This window comes from Rattus rattus, chromosome 2, assembly GCF_011064425.1.
Source record: "Rattus rattus isolate New Zealand chromosome 2, Rrattus_CSIRO_v1, whole genome shotgun sequence".
Lineage (NCBI taxonomy): Eukaryota > Metazoa > Chordata > Mammalia > Rodentia > Muridae > Rattus > Rattus rattus.
This window is the reverse complement of record NC_046155.1, coordinates 197653418-197672446: the sequence shown is the minus strand read 5'-3', so window position 1 is coordinate 197672446 and position 19029 is coordinate 197653418. Positions and strand designations below refer to the sequence as shown.

The 19029-nt window shown below is 42.2% G+C and overlaps 1 protein-coding gene across 1 annotated transcript in view; it reads right to left on the bottom strand.

Annotated features, from left to right (window-relative positions):
• LOC116893526 (nesprin-1-like) overlaps positions 1 to 19029 on the bottom strand; it is a 136239-nt gene that overhangs the window by 44174 nt on the left and 73036 nt on the right. The window contains 8 exon segments of the mRNA XM_032895251.1: positions 982 to 1129; positions 2378 to 2532; positions 4973 to 5119; positions 5652 to 5834; positions 8015 to 8219; positions 8586 to 8719; positions 10988 to 11158; positions 13872 to 14027. Coding sequence (XP_032751142.1) covers positions 982 to 1129; positions 2378 to 2532; positions 4973 to 5119; positions 5652 to 5834; positions 8015 to 8219; positions 8586 to 8719; positions 10988 to 11158; positions 13872 to 14027 — 1299 coding nt within the window.

The window sequence follows — 19029 nt, the reverse complement described above, 5'->3', positions numbered from 1 at the left end:
TTTAGTTTGGGTTTTTAATTAGATGGCAGATAGAGCTGTATTCTCTCTCCTTATTCATTAAAAATTAACCTAATAAAGTAAGCTGATCAATCTGCAACTTGACTTGTATTCTGCTTTTTCTCACTGTTTTTCAAGGTAGTCAAGCTAGTAAAATCAGTTTGTGTGTATAAAAAGTAAGGAACAAAAGCCTGCAAGGATTCAAGTGAGGCTCAGTGACAAAGCCAGGGGTTTAGCATGTATGAGACCCTAGGTTCAATTCTCACCAGAGAAATCATAAAGTGCAGCATAGGAAGATTGATACTTCTAATTCTCTCCTCTGTCATTCGGTACTGCGTATTTTGAGGCGACTTTTCACCACGTTGTCCAGGTTGACTTTCAACTGCAAGGTATGTGTGATCTTCCTGTCTCAATCTCCTGCACGGCCGGAACCGTCACACAACACTGTTCCCACCTGCCTCTGCCTCCAAGTTAGGAGACTGAAGGTAGGAGCCACCGTACCTGGGCATACCTGTCTCCTTACCTAGAAGTCTCTCTATACTTCAATACAAGGTCGTGACCACAAACACGCAGTAACAGAGCCAAACTACATTTTAACTTAAAATATTAAAACTGACAGATAAAAGAAGAAAGGACGTAAGATATATTTGAGTAGATTGAGTCTAGCAAAATCTACCATCAACATCTTTCGACGATCAGGCCTGGCCTTAAACTTGCCACAGTCTTCCTGTCTCTGATTCTTGAGTGCTAGGAATAGCTTGGCTGATGCCTGGCTGAGGCCTAAGTTTTTAAAATATGTTTAAATTTTTTACTAGCTTTTATTTATGATGTGTGTGTGTGTGTGTGGTCTATGAGAACATGCTTGCAAAAGTACACGTGTGCAGAAGGAATCACTTCTCTTCTACCCCATGCATACTGGGACTAAGACATAGGGCATCAGGATTGGGACCAGGCCTCTTCACTCCCTGAGCCCCTGTCATTTACCTCATGTGCTCTCTGCTGCTCCAAAAGATGCTGGTAATTGCCTGAGATCTCCACTGCCAACTTGTGCTCCGTCTGAACCAAGAATTCCATCCATGTTTCGCACTTTTCCAAGAAAGTCTGGTGTTGGAGCAAGAATGACTGCAGCTTGCTGACAGATGACAGACAAGGAGAAGGGTTATGCGGTTGCCTTTGTATCTTCCAACTATAAAATTAGATTAAGTGTTCTCTGCCTCAGTTCTGGTTGGACCACCACAAAGATTCATGGAGTGGAAACACCTTTAAAGTCGTCAGCATTTACAGTGTTACATTTTGAATGTTTAAAACTTTTTGTTCAATTTTATTTTTCTTGGATATTTTATGCATTTACATTTCAAATGTTATCCCCTTTCCCCCTCTCCCATACCCCGTCTCTGCCTCTCCCTGCTTATATGATGATGCTCCCACTTCCACCCACCCACTCCCACCTTAACACTTCTAATGTTTAAAACTGTACCTACCCTTTGAAAATAATCTCATCTGAAACAAATTTTATGGTTAAGATATGGGTTGCATTTTTAAACATGGGAAATTACAACTTGAGTTTTCTACTTTTACTTCACAGTTTGTTATTGTTGAAAAGTTCTAGAATTTGCATACAGAGGTATACATATATATACACACATACATATACATACACACATACACACATGCAAATAGGACATGTATAAGCACAAATTCATCATCTCATGATATCATTGGTGGTATGGTTTGAATGGGTGCACTTCAAAATTCTTGTATTAAAAATTAAAGGTCAATATGCCTATGTTTCATAGGTGGGAATTTCAAAAGCTTATTTGGCCTTGAGGCCCTCCCTCATGTGAGGCCCTCCCCTCCCTCATCTGAGGCTCTCTCTCATGTGCTTTGTCTTTCTTTCCTGTGAAAAGGCTGTTTTTCCCTTCTGGAAGCCTTGAGGAGCAAAAAGAAACCAGTTGTCACTAGAAAACCAAACCTCCTGGCACCTTAACCTTGAATTTCCCAGACTCTATGGCTGCAAGACAATACTCTGCTTTTTCTTTCTTCTGTTTGTTTCTTCTGTTTTGTTTTTGAGGCAGGATCTCATGTAGCCCATGCAGATCTTGAACTAGCCACATAGCTGAGAAGGATTTTGAATATCTGGTCCCCCTGCCTCTGCCTTTCACGTGCTGAGATTACAGGCATTTGTCAGTAAACTTGGTTTATGTGGATCTAGGTAGCTAAGGACTGAACCAGGGCTTCGCGCCTGCTCCACAAGCATTCTACCAACTGAGCTACATCCCCAGCCCAGAGGAAATACTGCCCCCTCCCCGAGGCTGTGATCCTGCTGTCACAGCATCATGAAATACACAGAACTACTGGAGTGATTAAGCCATCTCCTCACCTGAATCTTTCTGTGGTCTGAGAAGAGATCAGAGACCAGTGGCGATTGAGGTTTTGCATCCTTTTGATCTCCTTGTCATTCAAGGGTAACCGGTACCCCAACTCATTGAGACGGTCTAAATCAGGAGCCATGCTGCTAAACTTTAGCATCTGTCCCTGTCAGAGACAATGAGAAAGTTCAGCCCCATGTCAAGAAAGGCAGAGGTTTTCTTCTTTCCTGCAAACCACCACGGGTGTCAGATATTGGGAAGATTGTGTGGCCTTCGGACCACATACCCCTCAGAGGAACACTTGCCCAGATCCTCACAGTTGCCCTGCAGAGGTCACTGCTGTACTCACAATCCTTTGTAGGAAGAAGCTTACATGTAATATCTCATTTACAGGATTGGTTTACTCTTCGTGGAACAGAGGAAGATAAACATTATGGTGGTGATGGAAAGGTTCATTGTATACTCATTAAACTTAATTGATTTATGCTAATTGGCCCCTTATTTTTCAATAACAACTGCAATATAGCTCTTGGCATGAATCAACATTGTTATAATAGGGTGAGAAGGAATCGCTCCTTTTAGCCTCAAGTCAAATCTGCATTGCTGCAGTTCCCTCTCTGATTAAGAGGGGGAGAGAGGGCAAGAAGTCAGTAAATGGTCCTAGGAGGTAGATCCAGGTGCAGGAAGTTTCCAGCTTCACCTGGGTTTTGAAAATTATTTCGAGTACATCAGTTTTATATTCTTGTTCTTAACCCCAAAGTCAGGAAGCCCCAGCCAAACTGCAGTCAGGACTTCTAACAGAGTGAAGGTCTATTTCCTGTGGGGATTTTTGTCTCTATCTAGTAAGCCAACTACAGGAAACAGAATGTATCAGTCCACTTTGGTGTTTGATGTTCTCGTTCTCTCTCTCTCTCTCTCTCTCTCTCTCTCTCTCTCTCTCTCTCTCCTCCTTCCTCTCTCTCCTCCTCTTCCTCTCTCCCTCCCTCCCTCCCTCCTGTCTCTCCCTCTCTCTCTTTTTCTCCTTCCCTCTGTCTGTGTGTGTATATTTGCAGGTATGAGCATATATATGTGTGTGTGTATCTGTGTGTGTGTGTATCTGTGTGTGTGTGTTTATGTATTTTTTACTGCATGCTCATGATTCCTAAGGAAGCAAATCTTCCTGATCATTGAAACCAAAGGTCTAAATACTACATGGTGGGATTTCTATAGATAGACATCCACAAGGCTGATATGACTTGGTCCTTCTCCTTATGCTCTGACAGGGAGGATGTCACTACTCCTCCCACTCCCACAGACCTAACTAAATGACATGATAAACCATGGAACAGAATTGTGCCAGTCATGAAAGTAGAAAACCTGACCGTTGTTAGGGAAGACAGACTTTCTTGTTGGCAGAGTCTCATTGAGCAAAATGGTGTGCGTGTGTATGTGTGTGTGTACATTGAAGCCAGTCAACATCAAGAGTTATCTTTATTCTCTCACTGTATCTAAAGCTCACCAATTTAGCAAGATGAGCTGACCAGCAAGCCCCAGAAATCCTTTTGCCTCGGTCTCAAGGATACAAGAACTAAAGGCACACGATGGAATGACCAGCCCTTTGCATGTGTGTTACAAATCTGTGCTGAGGTCCATATGCTTCCAGGGCAAGCATTTGCCTAGATCTCCCCAGTTCCCACATGGAGGACTTTACACGAAAGGATACATGACAAAAATATTGCCAACCTACTGCATTATTAAACTTGGGTTTATTAAATATTTAAAATTATTGATCATTCACTAAAATTTTTTTCTTCTAAAAGTTGCAGTCATAGTATTAATTGACGAATCATACTGTAAACAGTTGTGGGATCAGTGTGATGTTTTCATACGGAAACAATGTGGGCCAACTGAATGGACAGAATTAAGCAAAACTTTAAAGACAAAGGTCTCTGTGGTTGAGAGAAAGGAAGAGGGAAGGGGTCAATGAAGAGGCTGCATAGCTTGAGATGGGGTAGGTTGATCTGGGAGAGAACCATGTTAGAGATGTACTAGGGTAGAAGCCTTTTAAGGTATGATGGGACTGTCAGAGGAAAGAAAGGTTGGGCTGGTCCCCTAAGGACTGATCCTCCTAGGGCTTTGCTGGGCAGCCTATCACCAGCACAGCAGTCAGTGGGGACAGGAAGGTCAAGCTAAGGATATGTCAGTGGGGTCTTGGAAGAAAGTGGTTGGCAGTGAGTTTCCCTCAAGATTTTGAGGAGAAAGGTTGTCATGTTTTGTTTATTCTTGGCCCAGAGAGTGGCACTGTTGGAAGGTGTGGCCCTGTTGTAATGGGTATGTCATGGTGGGTGTGGGTTATAAGACCCTCATCCTCAATGCCTGGAAGTGAGTGTTCTCCTATCAGCCTTCAGATGAAGATGTAAGATTCTCAGCTCCTCCTGCACCATGCCTGCCTAGATGCTGCCATGTTCTTGCCTTGATGATAATGGACTGAACCTCTGAACCTGTAAGTCAGCCCCAATTAAATGGTGTCCTTACAAGAGTTGCTTTGGTCATGGTGTCTGCTCACTGCAGTAAACCCCTGACTAAGACAGAGGTGAAATCTGGAAGCAGGGTTTACACATACTTACCTTCAGCTCCTCCATTCTTTCCTGGATGGTGGAGAGGTCGGACGAGTGAGTGGGATCCTGCGCTTGGAGGATGCCCTCGGCTTCCACGATCCAGGCCTCTAAGGCTTCTAAGCTCTTGGCAAATGTTTCATAGTCAACAACTCCCGCCTATGGTTTTGCAAAAGAAACCGGCATTTCAGTGAAATGAACTGGCACTTTTAAAGGGCCCCTTCCGTGGGATGCTGGTCCAAAAGTGACAGGCGGGAATGGTATTTTTCTCTTTCACCTGTGTAGGTTTGCTTTGTTTCCCTAATAACCAACTAAGATCATAGCTTAAATGCATTATACACTATTTTTGAAATACTTTGGTTTTTGTTCAAGGCTATTAAATCTATTTGGATACTACCATTGAAATCACTTAGTGTTGACATATTGGGTACTAGGAAAGTGGGTGCGATTTAGGGGTTGACCTGCTAAACCAATTGTAAAAGCATGTTGTAGAGAACAGTGTAAAATGGCTGCCTTCCCTTGACTCCACTGGAAATTCTCCCTTTTTTGGGGGGAGGGGGTGAAGGTTGACGTTTCAGTATTATAGGAAGTGTTATTCACCAGTGCTTCCTGTGTCTCTCAGAATCTGCTTCCTTTGTCTTCCCCCAGACAGAAAAACAACCAGCCCAGAGCACAGTCACTGGCTCCCTACCTGCAACACTGCTTGCTGCTTGCAAAGCGCCTGCTCCAGGGCCTCCAGGCGCTGGCTGAAGCAGAGCTGCTCACACTGAATGGTGGTGGCTGCAGAATCATCCACCTGTTGTCCAAGCTGCTCTCCTAGCTCATGGAGGATGAAAAGCGAGTCCTTGACTGTCCCCAGTCCCTTGAGAAGGTCCTGAGAGACACAAGAATACACTCATTGTGAAGCATGTTACATGTCCTCCTCCACTCCTTCAGCAGTTGGCAAAGGACCATGCACTTGTGTAGGGAGGATTTCTGTGGTTATTACACTAAATACCTTCACTGTCAAAAAAGCAATCAGTGGGGAGAGTACAGAGAGAGAAGGAGGGAGGGGAGGGAGGGAGGGAGGGGGAGGGAGGGAGGAGGGAGGGAGAGAGAGAGAGAGAGAGAGAGAGAGAGAGAGAGAGAGAGAGAGAGAGAGAGAGAGAGAGAGAGAGAGAGAGAGAGAGACTCTTCTGATTAGGTTGGGAATACAGCTTTTGAATACTTTCCTTGCCTAGAGTACACAAGCTTCTATCCCTAGTTCCAAGTCACTTGAGCTCATTATATTCTTTTCAGACAAATGCTAATTATGTAGATAAATGGGGAGAAAGGGAAAGAACCAAAGGCTGGAGAGATGGCTCAGTGGTTAAGAGCACTGACTGCTCTTCCAGAGGTCCTGAGTTCAGTTCCCAGCAACCACATGGTGGCTCACAACCATCTGTAATGGGATCTGATGCCATTTGAAGACAGCGACAGTGTATTCATTTACATTAAATAAATAATATTTTTTTAAAAAGAGAAAGAACCAAACTAGGAAAGAAGAGGGAGGGAGAGAGAAAAAGGAAGGAGGGACAGGGAGAGAGAAAAGAAGAAACAAAAAAGAAAAGAAAAAGGAGGAGGAAGGAAGGAAGGAAGGAAGGAAGGAAGGAAGGAAGAAAAAAGGAAAGAAAAGAGGGAGGGGGCATGAGAGGATGAAGGAGAAAAAGAAATAAAAAGAGAGAAGAAAAAGAAACCATGATACACTAAATGCAGCAGTAGCTAGAAACCTCGGGTCATATTTTTTCTCATTTTTTGTCTATGTAAATGTATCAAACTGAAGACATGGTGCTTCAGTGTTTCAGTTTGCCTTTCCTACTTGTTTTTACAGAGGTCATTGGCATTCGTCTATATGTGGTCACCTTACTGTAGCTAGGACTGGGTTCTGGTGCCAGTGGGGGGCAGAGGTCAGGGACGGGCCAGATGAGCAGAGCTAAGGCCCTACTCTACCTCTATCTCCATGGCATCTCCAGCCTGTGTTTTAGGAAATCCAACCATATGTCCATGACCATGAGCCAATGGGGACTCCCTGTTTGGTCCTATGGTGTAATAACAGAACACAGGGGACTACTACTGTGCTGATGTCTGGCTGGGGTTCCACTTGCACAGGATGGCAACTGGATCCTGCCATGCCTGAACAGTGAGAGAAGAGCATGGGGCACCTTTAACCTTGACACAGACAACAACATGTGTCTTGGTTCTGGAGCACTGAAAACAACTGCTCTTGCAAAGACAAACAATGCTAACGAAGGTTCTCTTTACTGCGAACAATAACTCCATCGCTTTAAACCCCTACTGACACCGAGGGTACAAGCTGGAGTTTATGGGGGTTGTTTTATAACTGGACTGCTTTAATAAGCCAATTTGGGAAAGCTTTTAACCAGATATTTGTAATGAAGATCATTAAAATAAAGACAAATAAGGACCAATAATAAGAGGCCATACTGGATGGAATAAGAGAAGGCCTTTCTCGAAAGCCCTAAGTAGGTTATTGGCAGCTACGGTGGAAAGGGGGATCATTTAAAAGCTATTAAGATGTGTAGCAGCAAGCTGAAACAACTTGCTCTCTGCTGTAAATACCTGAGTGAATCTATTTTCTAGTTTGCAGTGCAGCAGGGAACAAACCTAAATGGATGATTTTTTAATCCTGTGGATGACTTTAACAGTCTTTTTTGGGGGGGGGCACTATTTCCCCGTGTGGTCACACCTTACAGTGACTATGACAGTACAGACAAATAGCCTACATTTTCCTCATGGGTTATACCCCATTAGGTAAAAACAGGACAGGCAACTCACTTTAAAAAAAAAATAAATAAATAAAACAACGGGGAAAGAAATGCACAAATCGAGAACACGTGGGAGAAGCCTCTGTAAGACCTGGCCCTTCAGTTAATATGGGGTGTGATGATTTGGGGATAAACTGCCTCACAGATTCAGATAGCCCCAAAGCCTACATGCATCTATGCTAGCCCTGCAAAACCAGTGAAACTGAAGGCCATCGGGTCAGGCAAATCCCAGACTAGTTCCTGCACATACATTGCAATCCTGAATCCAGTTGGTGACTTCATCGTCAGCGATGTCCTTGTTCGTGGCTGTCTTCAACAGTGCATTGGTCTGTTCCTCTTGTCTCTGGACTGCAGAGGCGCACTGCTTCAAGTAGTCCTTGTATCTCTGCCAGAGCTGAAGTAGGGCCTTGCTGGAGTGCAGCTGTTTGGCAATCTCTTCCAGTAAGTTATTCCATCTGCAAGCAACAGCGGACACTGAGGGCAGACGAGCATCTCTCCCCAAGTGCTATCATTTACTGTTTTATTTTTCTTCATCCTGATTCATACGAACATGGGCCTAACACAGCAATGGCTCACATCTACCCAACCTAATAAAGACTAATATATTACACTTGTATTCAAAGAGGATAAAACCATCCTTAGGACGATGGAAATCCTGATCCTTCCTAAATGCCCTTTCTGGTTATGTTTTCGTGAAATTCAGTTTGTAAAAAGGAAAAACAGCCAAAACATTAGTGGACTCTCTAGAGCTAGAGCTGAGACTACCAGAAGTCTTCACTAACCTGCATTTATGACACGACATAAATTAGCTGGTCCCGTACCTCATATTGACTTCCTGCAGGGTACTGGACAGGGCTTCTGCCACAGGTGGGTGACACTCCTTCAGTAGTTGGTTGGTGAGAGAGCCAAATTTCTGTAAGTCCCCTTCCTGCTTTTCCAGGTCATCATGAAGATTCTGCTCAAAGAAAGAGTCCCACAGGTGACAAACAGGAACTAAGTTCTGATGAAGAAGTTTAAAAAATGGACACGCATGTGTTACTCTGTCGCTGTTAAAAAGATAATGTCTTAAAGTTCTGTTCTTGTGGCTGCGTGAGAGAAGGGTCATAACATCTGAGCCCTCTTACGCACATGGATTCGTCTTTAAAAGGCCATGAAGGATGTCCTTGCCTAGGAGGGAGATGTAGCAGTGGTCCAGGTACTGTCTGCAACATTGGCTCTTTTTGCCAAACCCAGGATGCCGTGTCAATAATATGGTTCTCCCAGTAACTGATACAAAAGAGAGTCAATCATCGCTTTTCTGAGGACCACCTCTAAATTCTACCTCGTGCAAAGAATTTTCTAGGTCTACCTTCTTTTTTTTTTAACTCACAGAAAGTAACTATAGATAACCATAGGGCAATTGAATAGGTGTTCAAAAACATTCAGATCTGGTTATATTGTAGGATCACCTCACAGGCTTAATAACTTTTGTCTAGCCCAGTGCTTACCAGCCTTCCTAATGCTGTGACCCTTTAATACAGTCTTTCATGGTGTGGTGACCCCAAGCCATAACATTATTTTCGTTGCTTCTTCATAACTGTAATTTTTGCTACCATTATGAATCTTAATGTAAATATGTGTTTTCTGATTGTCTTAGGCAACCCCTGTGAAATGGTTGTTTGACCCTGTCAGGCTGAGAGCCACTTGTCTACAACTATAAAATTCACAGAAACAGAGTACAATAGTGGAAGAAAGATGGGTAAGAAAAGGAGAGACGTAGACCCATGGAGACTAGTTTCATCTAGGCGGGAGAATTCACCTTTGTGATCGTCATGTCAGAGAGGTAGCTATGATTTATACTACATCGCATACTTTTGAAGTTGCTCAAGGCAAAGAGGATTTATTAGACAAGCTGGTGAAGTCTTCTACCCTATACAAGCAAGGGGACTAGGGGAGAGATGTCCCTAAGGACCAGCTGCAGCATCACATACCCATAATCCCAGCACTAGAGTGGCTGAGGCAGGGGAATCATGAGTTCCAACTTACACTGAGCTGCATGGTGAGACCCTGCCTCATGTCTCTGGCCTATGTTTTCCTAGAAAAAATTGTTTAAATGATAGCCTCAGTTCTCAGCAAAGGAGAAATGGGCTATGAAAAATACAGTACTGCTTACCAATATCTAATTGCTTGCAAATCAAAATATTCAAGGAAAACTCCCTTAAACCTTTCCTATCTTGAGATGAATTTCAGGTTCTAAATGCAGAATGTGCTATTTTAAAAGCTCTCCAAATTAAGAAAAAAAAATGTGGTTTTGAATTTACGATGCGTAAGATGAGTTTCAATGGTTCTTGGTAACTGCAACAAGCACTTAGGTTTCAAAGAAATATTTATACATTACAGTCTTCCTCTTTCCCAATCCACCCTCTAAAGGTCTTCCCTTATGAAAATCAACCTAGGCACTCAGCAATGCAGATGGGCAAACCTAAGACGTGGGCTACACATGAGAAGGCCTGTGAGAAGACCCAAACTGGGCTCCTACTGGGCCCCCCATCCCTTGAGGGCCTGCCCTGCCCTGCCCTGCCCATTGTCTATGTATTTTAGTCAAGAAAAATGAACAGTGACCCGTCCTGTTTGAGCAAGGTAGTGAAGACAGAAGAAACATGAACTGGAGAGCAGAAACCTTAAAAGTGAGCCCGAGCTGGGTTTAAGGCAAACTCCATCAAGTGCATTCTGGGTGAACACAGTGTGGATGGAGACACATGCAGAAGCAAATAGTGAGCATTGGAAAGAGAGTGATATGGCCATCCCTTTGGTCAAAGGGATTCTACCCATAAGACTAAAGCCTATGCTCTAAGTGTTTACCATCTTGGCTATTTTCCTCTGTTTTCTTAGCTCCTTAGAAGCTATGGAGAAGCAGGGTAAGGAAAGAAAGAGAATGCATAAACAATGAAGGCAGTGCAGTCAAGGAAGTGGATTTTGAAAGGCAAGCATTTCATAAAACATACATGTAATAAATTTACATAACAGGAAGCTAGAGACTATTTATGTATCAGATAATCCATTGCTCGCCACCCACAAGCAGGTTCTATTAAAAGTTAAAAGTCAAGCAAGAAAACGAATATTTTTCATACTTTAAATGCTAAGAATGTAAGACAATATTTCAGCACCACATTGCTACTTGTTAAGTTATCTTTTTTTGTTTCCTGTCATGGGAAATGATGTTAGGATGCAATACTTCTGTTACCTGAAGATTGTCAACCTGAACTTGCACAGCATCAGAGGAGCCTGTCAGCAGACGGAATCGGGACAGAGAATATCTGGCCTCCATGAGGTGATTGTTGATCTCCTCAAAGGCAGCTTTGTGATTGCTCCACTGGCCAAGGACCGATGTCAGCTGTATCTTTAACTGTCCAACCTTTTGAAGAGAAGGATATGCATGATAATTACATATAATTTAGTGCAATGGAACCAAGAAATGTTCCTCTCTGAACCTCTTCATTGGAGTTCTAGGAGCTGAAAACAACAGGGAGATACAGGCTGTTTGTACATTGCCTAAAGTGGATGCTGGGAACTGAACCTGGGTCCTCTGAAAAGCAAATGCAAGTTCTTAATTGCTGAGCCACCTCCCCAGTCCCAAAGGACTGACTTTACATTTTTAATAGTGTGTATTCTTGTACCAAACAATGAATGGGTTTTATAGTGATATCTATAGTGTACAAGTCCATAATGGACTTTGATCATATTGACTCCCCACAACCCTCCCTATACATACCTTCTTCTAGCCCTCTTCTCTCCCCAAATAGTCTCCTTTCTAATTACATCCCACATATGCATGAATATGAAATGCAGATTTCACACAAAAAACCCAGACAGATGGAAAGCGTGATCTTTGTCTGAGTCTGGCTTAGTTTTTCTTACTATGATTGCCTCCTGTGTCCCATTCATACATTTCCTACAAATGACATAATCTCATTCCCTCGTCTTTAGGAATGAATAAAGCCCGGTAAGTGCATGCTGCATGTTTTATACACTCATCTCTTGACAGACACCAAGGTTGAATCCATAACTTAGGTACTGTGGATGTGCAGCAATAAAAATGGACATGCAAGTGTCTATATAACATGTTGGCTTAGATTCCAAAGAGAACACTCCTGTGTATGCTCTTTCTCTGTATTCATTGGCACCAGAGAAAACTGTACTTGGGTCTCCAACACCCCAAAGCATATGGCTGTGGATTTCAGCATGTCGCTCCTAATCTAACACAAAGCACAGGGTTGGGGGTGAGGAGGGGGGTGATTAAAGGAAGAGCTCCTGGGATTTAATTTGCATTTGCTTTCTCTGCTTTTTTTTTCTCCCTCAACATAAAGAGAAAAATGTTGGAATCAGTTGGGATACTATCTGATGGGCTCCAGGACAAAGAAAGCGCTGCCTCAGATGTGAGGTCTGGGGTCGACCTGCAGGAGAGGGCAGGTGATTCGCCAGCAGCTTTGCATAGGCTGCTGCTTCTCCGCACTGCGGCTTGCTTCTCACAAGGCAATATTCCAGTGACAGAAATGCCTCATTGATGACGATAGGGTAAGCTGTTCCCAGGCCTTTGTAGCGATTTATAGAAATGCATAAAATAAAATAGATTTAAAGCCATGTCAAAGATAATCTAGGGCTGATGTGGAAGGCTGCTCTGGAGGAGAGCCCATGGATGGTAGGAGTTGCCTGACATTTCTGTGCAAGCGCAGTTCTGTCCTTTGACAGTATCCACTCCCCGCCCCATAGCCCTTACTCATCTTCCCACTCCATGGACCTTTTCTTTTCCAAAATAGTCCCCTTTCTATGTACAGGATGTGTGTGTGTGTGTGTGTGTGTGTGTGTGTGTGTGTGTGTGTGTGTGTGTGTAAGTACATGTACATGTATGTGTGTGCACATGTGTGGATCCATGTGTGTGAGTGTGCATGCCTGTGCATTTGCACGTGGTGTGTGTGTGTGTGTGTGTATAGGCACATGCATATGAGAATGTGAGTGGATCTGTGTGTGTACATGCGTGCTCCTATCTGTCTGTCTGCCCCTCAGCTCCAGTATAACAGGTCTGGATAATGAAGCATTCAGACACCAATGTGTCAGGGATCAACATGACCTTACACAGAGAGGCACAGTGCACATTGTAGTACCTGCTCTTCCTATTGGAAGATTCAACACACTCTTGAGTCCATTATCAAATGTCTTTGTAGAGATTACATATTACTGACAGAGACTGAGGCACACAAGGAGAAGCTATAGTATGCTAGGAGGAGGGAGTAGACAATCCAAAGTTTTGGAGCCCAGGGCAGGCCTACTGGGTTCAAGAGAGGAGTGAGACCAGGCCTAAGCAAAAAGACCTTGCAGGGTAGTAGCAGAAGACAGGGTCAGAGAGATAGTGGGAAGCCTAGTCAGCATCCAGCTCCTGTTCCATTTTTTTTTATGAGAGCAGAAGCAATTTGCAGGATTTTCAACATGGCAATGTTATGGTATGACTTCATTCTGACTGGCTCTTCTGAGATGGGGACTGCTAAAGAGATCATGGAAATCATCCAAGCAAGAAATGAAAGGGACATAAATCAGGATGCTAGCTGCAGAGGTGGGTTGGAGTCTATCCTGAGAGTATATCTGCCAACATTTTCTGATGAGCTCGGTGTAGAGAAAGAAAGAAGGGGAAAGTGGCTTCAAAGACTGCCTGCATGAGCAGTTGGCGTGGCAGAGTTAACAGCAACTGAGTAGGTTTGTGGGGGGAAACTGTGCCTTATTTGAGGCATAGGAGTTTGAAATGCCCTTTGGTCACACAAAAAGATATCTTTACTAATCTCAGGTTTCTCTTTCTGTCTCTAAGAATTTTGGGAGAAGCTAAAGGTGTGGACAGTCTCACTGGAGAATAACTGTGCTTAGAAGGTTCCCTGTGACTATGAGGGTGGGTGCAATTAAGAGAATGATGTTTATAATACTTTTTATTAACACTAGAAATTGAAAGACATTGATGATACAGACTCAACAGTACCAAAAGGTGATGTAGAGAATTGATAACTATTTACTCAGTGGCTTTTCGGCAAATATCAACCCCAAGTTTCAGAGAGCCAAGAGTTGAGTCCCAGGAGTAGGCTTACCGTGCGCTCTAAGCTGGCCCAGGTCTGCCTGAGTTCCCAAAGTGTGTTCAGGACACTGCAAGAGACCTCCTCCCTCTTGTTCTGAATCAATGCGAGTCCATTCTGCTCAATTTTCTCTACCTCCTTTTCTTTTGCTTTAATCAAATCTTCCAGTTCCTGAAAGATTAAAAAATATATATAGTTATTTTAAATTGTTCTATTATGGAACTCTGGGGTGCACTGAAATTGAGTCATTATAGTTTCATGTACTAAAACCCCAGCCTAATCCAAAAAGATGACCATTCTCAAAAGAGGGTCTGTACAGTGATACTTCTTCCTATACTTAAATGTTAAAAAAAGAGTCTTTTATCCATAGTAAATTAGCATACCCTGAAAAATATAAAAACTGGTTATTTCACAGATAAAGAAATGTCATTATATATCTTTTTCAAAAAGCTGTAAGGAAAGAAATACATATCCAAAATTGCAATGTGATTATATTCTTAAACCCAAACATGTCGTTTTTCTAAAAAATCACATAGCCTCGCCTGTGACAGATAGCACCTGAGGTTCAGACATGGCTTTGCTGTTCCTTGACTTTGTCACTCTGGGAAAGTGGAGAACTTTTAGTAAGTCTCAATTTCTTCAAATGGGAAAGAAGGACAAGAATAAGTATTAGCTTCTCTGTTTCCAATGCTCTACGTGATTCTGAAAGGCTACAGGTTTCTTCCTATCTTAAATCCTCATTTTTCTTTGGAAGGTGCTTTTGTAACTGCTAGAATAGAATGCTCACAAAAGGAAAATGGCCAAGGCATAGAGCTCATCCTGAAATCATACTCTGTAGGAGGTCTGGGGTGATGGTCTGCACTTAGGAGCACTGGCTGTTCTTCCAGAGGATCTGGGTTCAAGTCTCGGCACTCACACTGTGGTTCACAACGGTCTGAAACCCCTTTTCTCCTGCCTCCTCACATCTGACGCCTCCTCAATACCAGCACCAGGTCAGCACATGGTGGGCATACAGATATGCACACAAGTGAAATGCTCAGACACAGGTTTCAAAGTTTATTTACCCAGCAAACCCCAGGGATCCCCCGTCTCTGCTTTCCTACTGCTGGGATTCCGGACACCATCACATCCGACTTCTATGTGGATGCTGGGATCCAAACTCAGGTCCTTAATACTCGTACAGCAAACTATTTACCAGCTCAATGATTTAAATATGGATTAAAAAATTGTAGTTGAGTAGCTGTTGGTGAAGTGTTTATGTGTTGTGCTTCTTTTGAAATTATTAATTTTTGTTTCTGCTGTGATTCAACATATTTTTTTTAAAGATAAGATGTCAAGCATACCATACTGGCCTTGAACTCACCATGTAGCCACAGATAACACATCTTTCTGATCCTTCCTGGCTCTACGTCCTAAATTCTGGGATTACAGACTAATGCCACAAATTCCAACGTATGAAGTACTAGGAATCAAACTTAGGGCTTTGTGAATGCTAAAAAAAGTACTTCTTTAACTGAACTCCAATCCCAGCCCTCAAGCGCTGCCCCCCCTCTCCTCCCCCTCTCTTTAATTTATAAAATGAGAACAATAATATGTCTTATGTTTGTCCCAAAGGAATAAAATTAAAATAAATATATATAAAATAGTCTTTAAGCTGTCTAAACTAGCTACATCATACTCAGTTACTTGGTAATCTGCCATGCTGCCAAGAATTATCCTGAATTATAATGGAGCTAATTTTGTCATAGTGCATTAATCAGAAATTCATTTGTTAGCTTAAAGAAATGATTTTTGCTTCATGTCATTATCTCATTTCTAATTTTTGTCACTGTTTTGACAGCTTCGATAATCTCTGAAAAGAATCTAATGATTACTGAGGTACCAGTTTCTTTATTCAGTACAGAAAACACAGTTAACTTTATGTTTTTAGATATTTCTGAATTTTGCCTAAGGAATAAGTAACCATATGTGATCATCTCAATTCATATTTACTGTTCAGTGTATAATTTATCTTATTTATAATAAGATATATTTATATTTACTTATATTTTAGTATATAAAAGAGACCCATAGTCATTCTTCCTATAAATCCTAAAATTTAAGCATTAGAATTAAATATATATATTCATTCATCCACAGTGCTAAACCTTCTCAGAAAGCAACACTAAATGGATGAGGCATGGCTGACACATCTTGTAAGAGCTGCCGGCACCTGGGCACCTGGGCACCTGGGCACAAGTATGTGCAACCGTGAAACCCAAGAGTGGAACCAGCATTTCAGTATATTTCTGTGCAAAGTAAAGGTGTGTGTGCCTTTCCTTTCATTAATAATTTTTCTAAATGTGCTGGTTCTGATCAATGGAGGCAAAGGCCAATCGTAATATTTCTGTAGTTGTAAATTATTCTCAACTTGGATTAATTCACAAATATCAGTTCTAGTATTGCATTCAATCAATAAATCACCTCTAAAAGAGACTGGGAAAATAGTCAAGCATTTTTAAACAAAACAAAACCTGAATGCAGCCAGCCACTGATTTAAGGACACTGGCTACAATTTCATGCTCTGGGCCAAAGAAATAATTTCTCAAAAATGACAATAAATTTTATCAAGGTTGGTAGATTGCCAATTAGGGCTGTCAGTTAGGTTGTTGTGAGTTATATATGATGTCCCAAAATAAGTGGGTGGGCTTCTCATTGGCTCTTTAGTTTTGAAAGAAATTGCTTTTCTTTTAAATCATGAATTGGCATCAGCATAGAGTTCTTTAGACCACAATGTAAGCTTTGTCTCTGACACTGCCCGAAGTGACCCTCTGGGAGCCTAAGACTTATGTCCCATGAGAAATAAAATTTGGCTGAACTTCTGTAGTATCTTTTCAGGCATCGATGTGTTTCTCTATTAAAAAGAAGACATACATAGGACTAGAAACAAATTAGAAAAAGACCATTAAATAGAAAGAAAAAAACTAATGAGAAAGAGAGAATGGGGTTGGAGAGGTGGCTCAGTCACTAAGAATGCTGTTCCGGAAGACTGGAGTTCAGTTCCCAGCACTCACTGGACGCTGCTCCCAAACACTTAACTCCAGGCCCAGGGGAAGCAGTGCCCCCTTCCAACCACACACACCCATGTACACACACACACACATGCACATGTACAGGTGCACTTGTGTATGTCACACACACACACACACACACACACACACACACACACACACACACACACACACACAGTAAGATAAATCCTCAAAGGAAGAGAAAACAAGAGACTAAAGGCAAACAGAAGAAGGTACACTATGAATGTGGAGATGGAACCAAAGCCCAGGAAGATGCCAATGAGCAGCCTTTCACTATGAAGTGACCCTGACCGTGAGACTGGGGGCACTCGTCTTGTTGACATTAACATTTAGGGGTTGCCTTTTGAAATTAATAGAAATATTTTAACTTTGAGGACTCAGCAAAACTATCACTTTTCAACCTTAAAAAGGGAACTTTTGAAATGCTGGCTTACTTTCCAGATTTTAGAATGTATGGTCTAAATTGGAAGTATCTCTGGCCTCCAAGCAGACACAAAGTCCAGTGACTCTCACTGGATGACGGGCATGTTGGGTTCCAGTCCTTTTTACATCCATCTTCTGATGGGAGGCATTCAAACAAAATGTTATTTAAAAGTTTTTCTCACTGGACACAGTGGGTGTACTCATGTAATCCCAGCACTTGGGAGGCAGAGACAAGAGGATCATGAGTTCAAGGTTAGCCTTGGCTACATATTGAGTTTGGAGGCCATATTGAATTACATGAGAATCTTCCTTTAAATACAACATGAACAAATGAAAACATAATAATTTCATACAGGTTCAAATCCAAAACTGCAATCTTTCTTGGACCACCACTTGGCCTTCCTTTTCTGAACTATAAGGTTTCCTGACAGGACTTAAAGACACGGTCCCCATTACAAGTATCCTAAACAGAAATCAGGCTTCTTTAAGGGGAAATTATTACTGTTTGAAATTTAAAGATGGAAAAGCAAGAGTTGAAGGAAGGGGCTTCCTGTAGGGAGACTTCTCACAGGAGACTTGTTCTTATGACATACCGTGGAAAAGCTGTAGTGCATGCTGGTGGACAAAAGTATATGCAGGTTCTTTCCAAAGAAGAGACAGGGCTGGTTGGCCACATAGATCAAATTTAGGCTTGCTTTTATTTTATTTGATAGTTTTTACTTTGTTTTGAAAGTCTCAGGTAGCCCAGGCTGGCCTTCATATCATTATGTAGCCAAGGATAACCCTGAACTTCTGAGATTACAGGTATGCATTACCACAGCTGGTTTTAGGGTTCTAAGGATCAAATCCAGGGCGTGATTTTAAAGTGATTATTAGTATAGACTTAGTTGTTAAAACGTTTCCTGGGAGTACCAAAGAACCCCCAAGGAAATACTGAAGTGCTATGTATCCCTGACACTGGCAAACCTGTAACCTGGCAATCTGTCTGAACCCCGGATCTTCGTCACTAATGGTAGCTGAACAGCCAGTATGAGCTTCCTGCTGGGACACAAAAGGAAGGAACATTGTCACCTATGAGACTCCTAGGCCCAGGTAGAACAGGATTTGAACAAAAACTCCATGGTAATAGCAAGTTAAGAAACACTTTCAGGCTGTGCCCAGCCAAGGCATGGTTTAACTGGTTGAGAGCATCAGAATACACTCAAGACACACTAAAGAACTCTTACAAGCAAATGAACCTGGTAGGCACTTCATCTTATTGAATAAATTGAACGAAGCATTTAAAGGATAACTAAGAGGAATTCAGGCTGATCTCTATGAGTTCAAGGCCAGGCTTGGTCTACCTAGCAAGTTCCAGGCCAGTTGGGACTGCGCAGTGAGTCCTTGTCTAAAAATATATATAAATAAAAATGTAATTGAGAAGGTATGATGATTATGGATTAAGCATAAAAAAAACATGAAGAAATCATTAATCTTTGAAGTTTATTATGTCACCATAAACAATTTCTCAGAGATTGTGTGAATAGTATATAGGAACAAAATTGTACTGTGTGGGGAGTTCACTGACATCTGGTGTGTGCGGGGTGGTTGCATGTGTGTGTACATTGAGTGTGTGGTTGCACAGGTATGTGCTTATGCATGTGTTTGAGGGTTGGAAGTCAATGTCCAGTTTCTTCCTG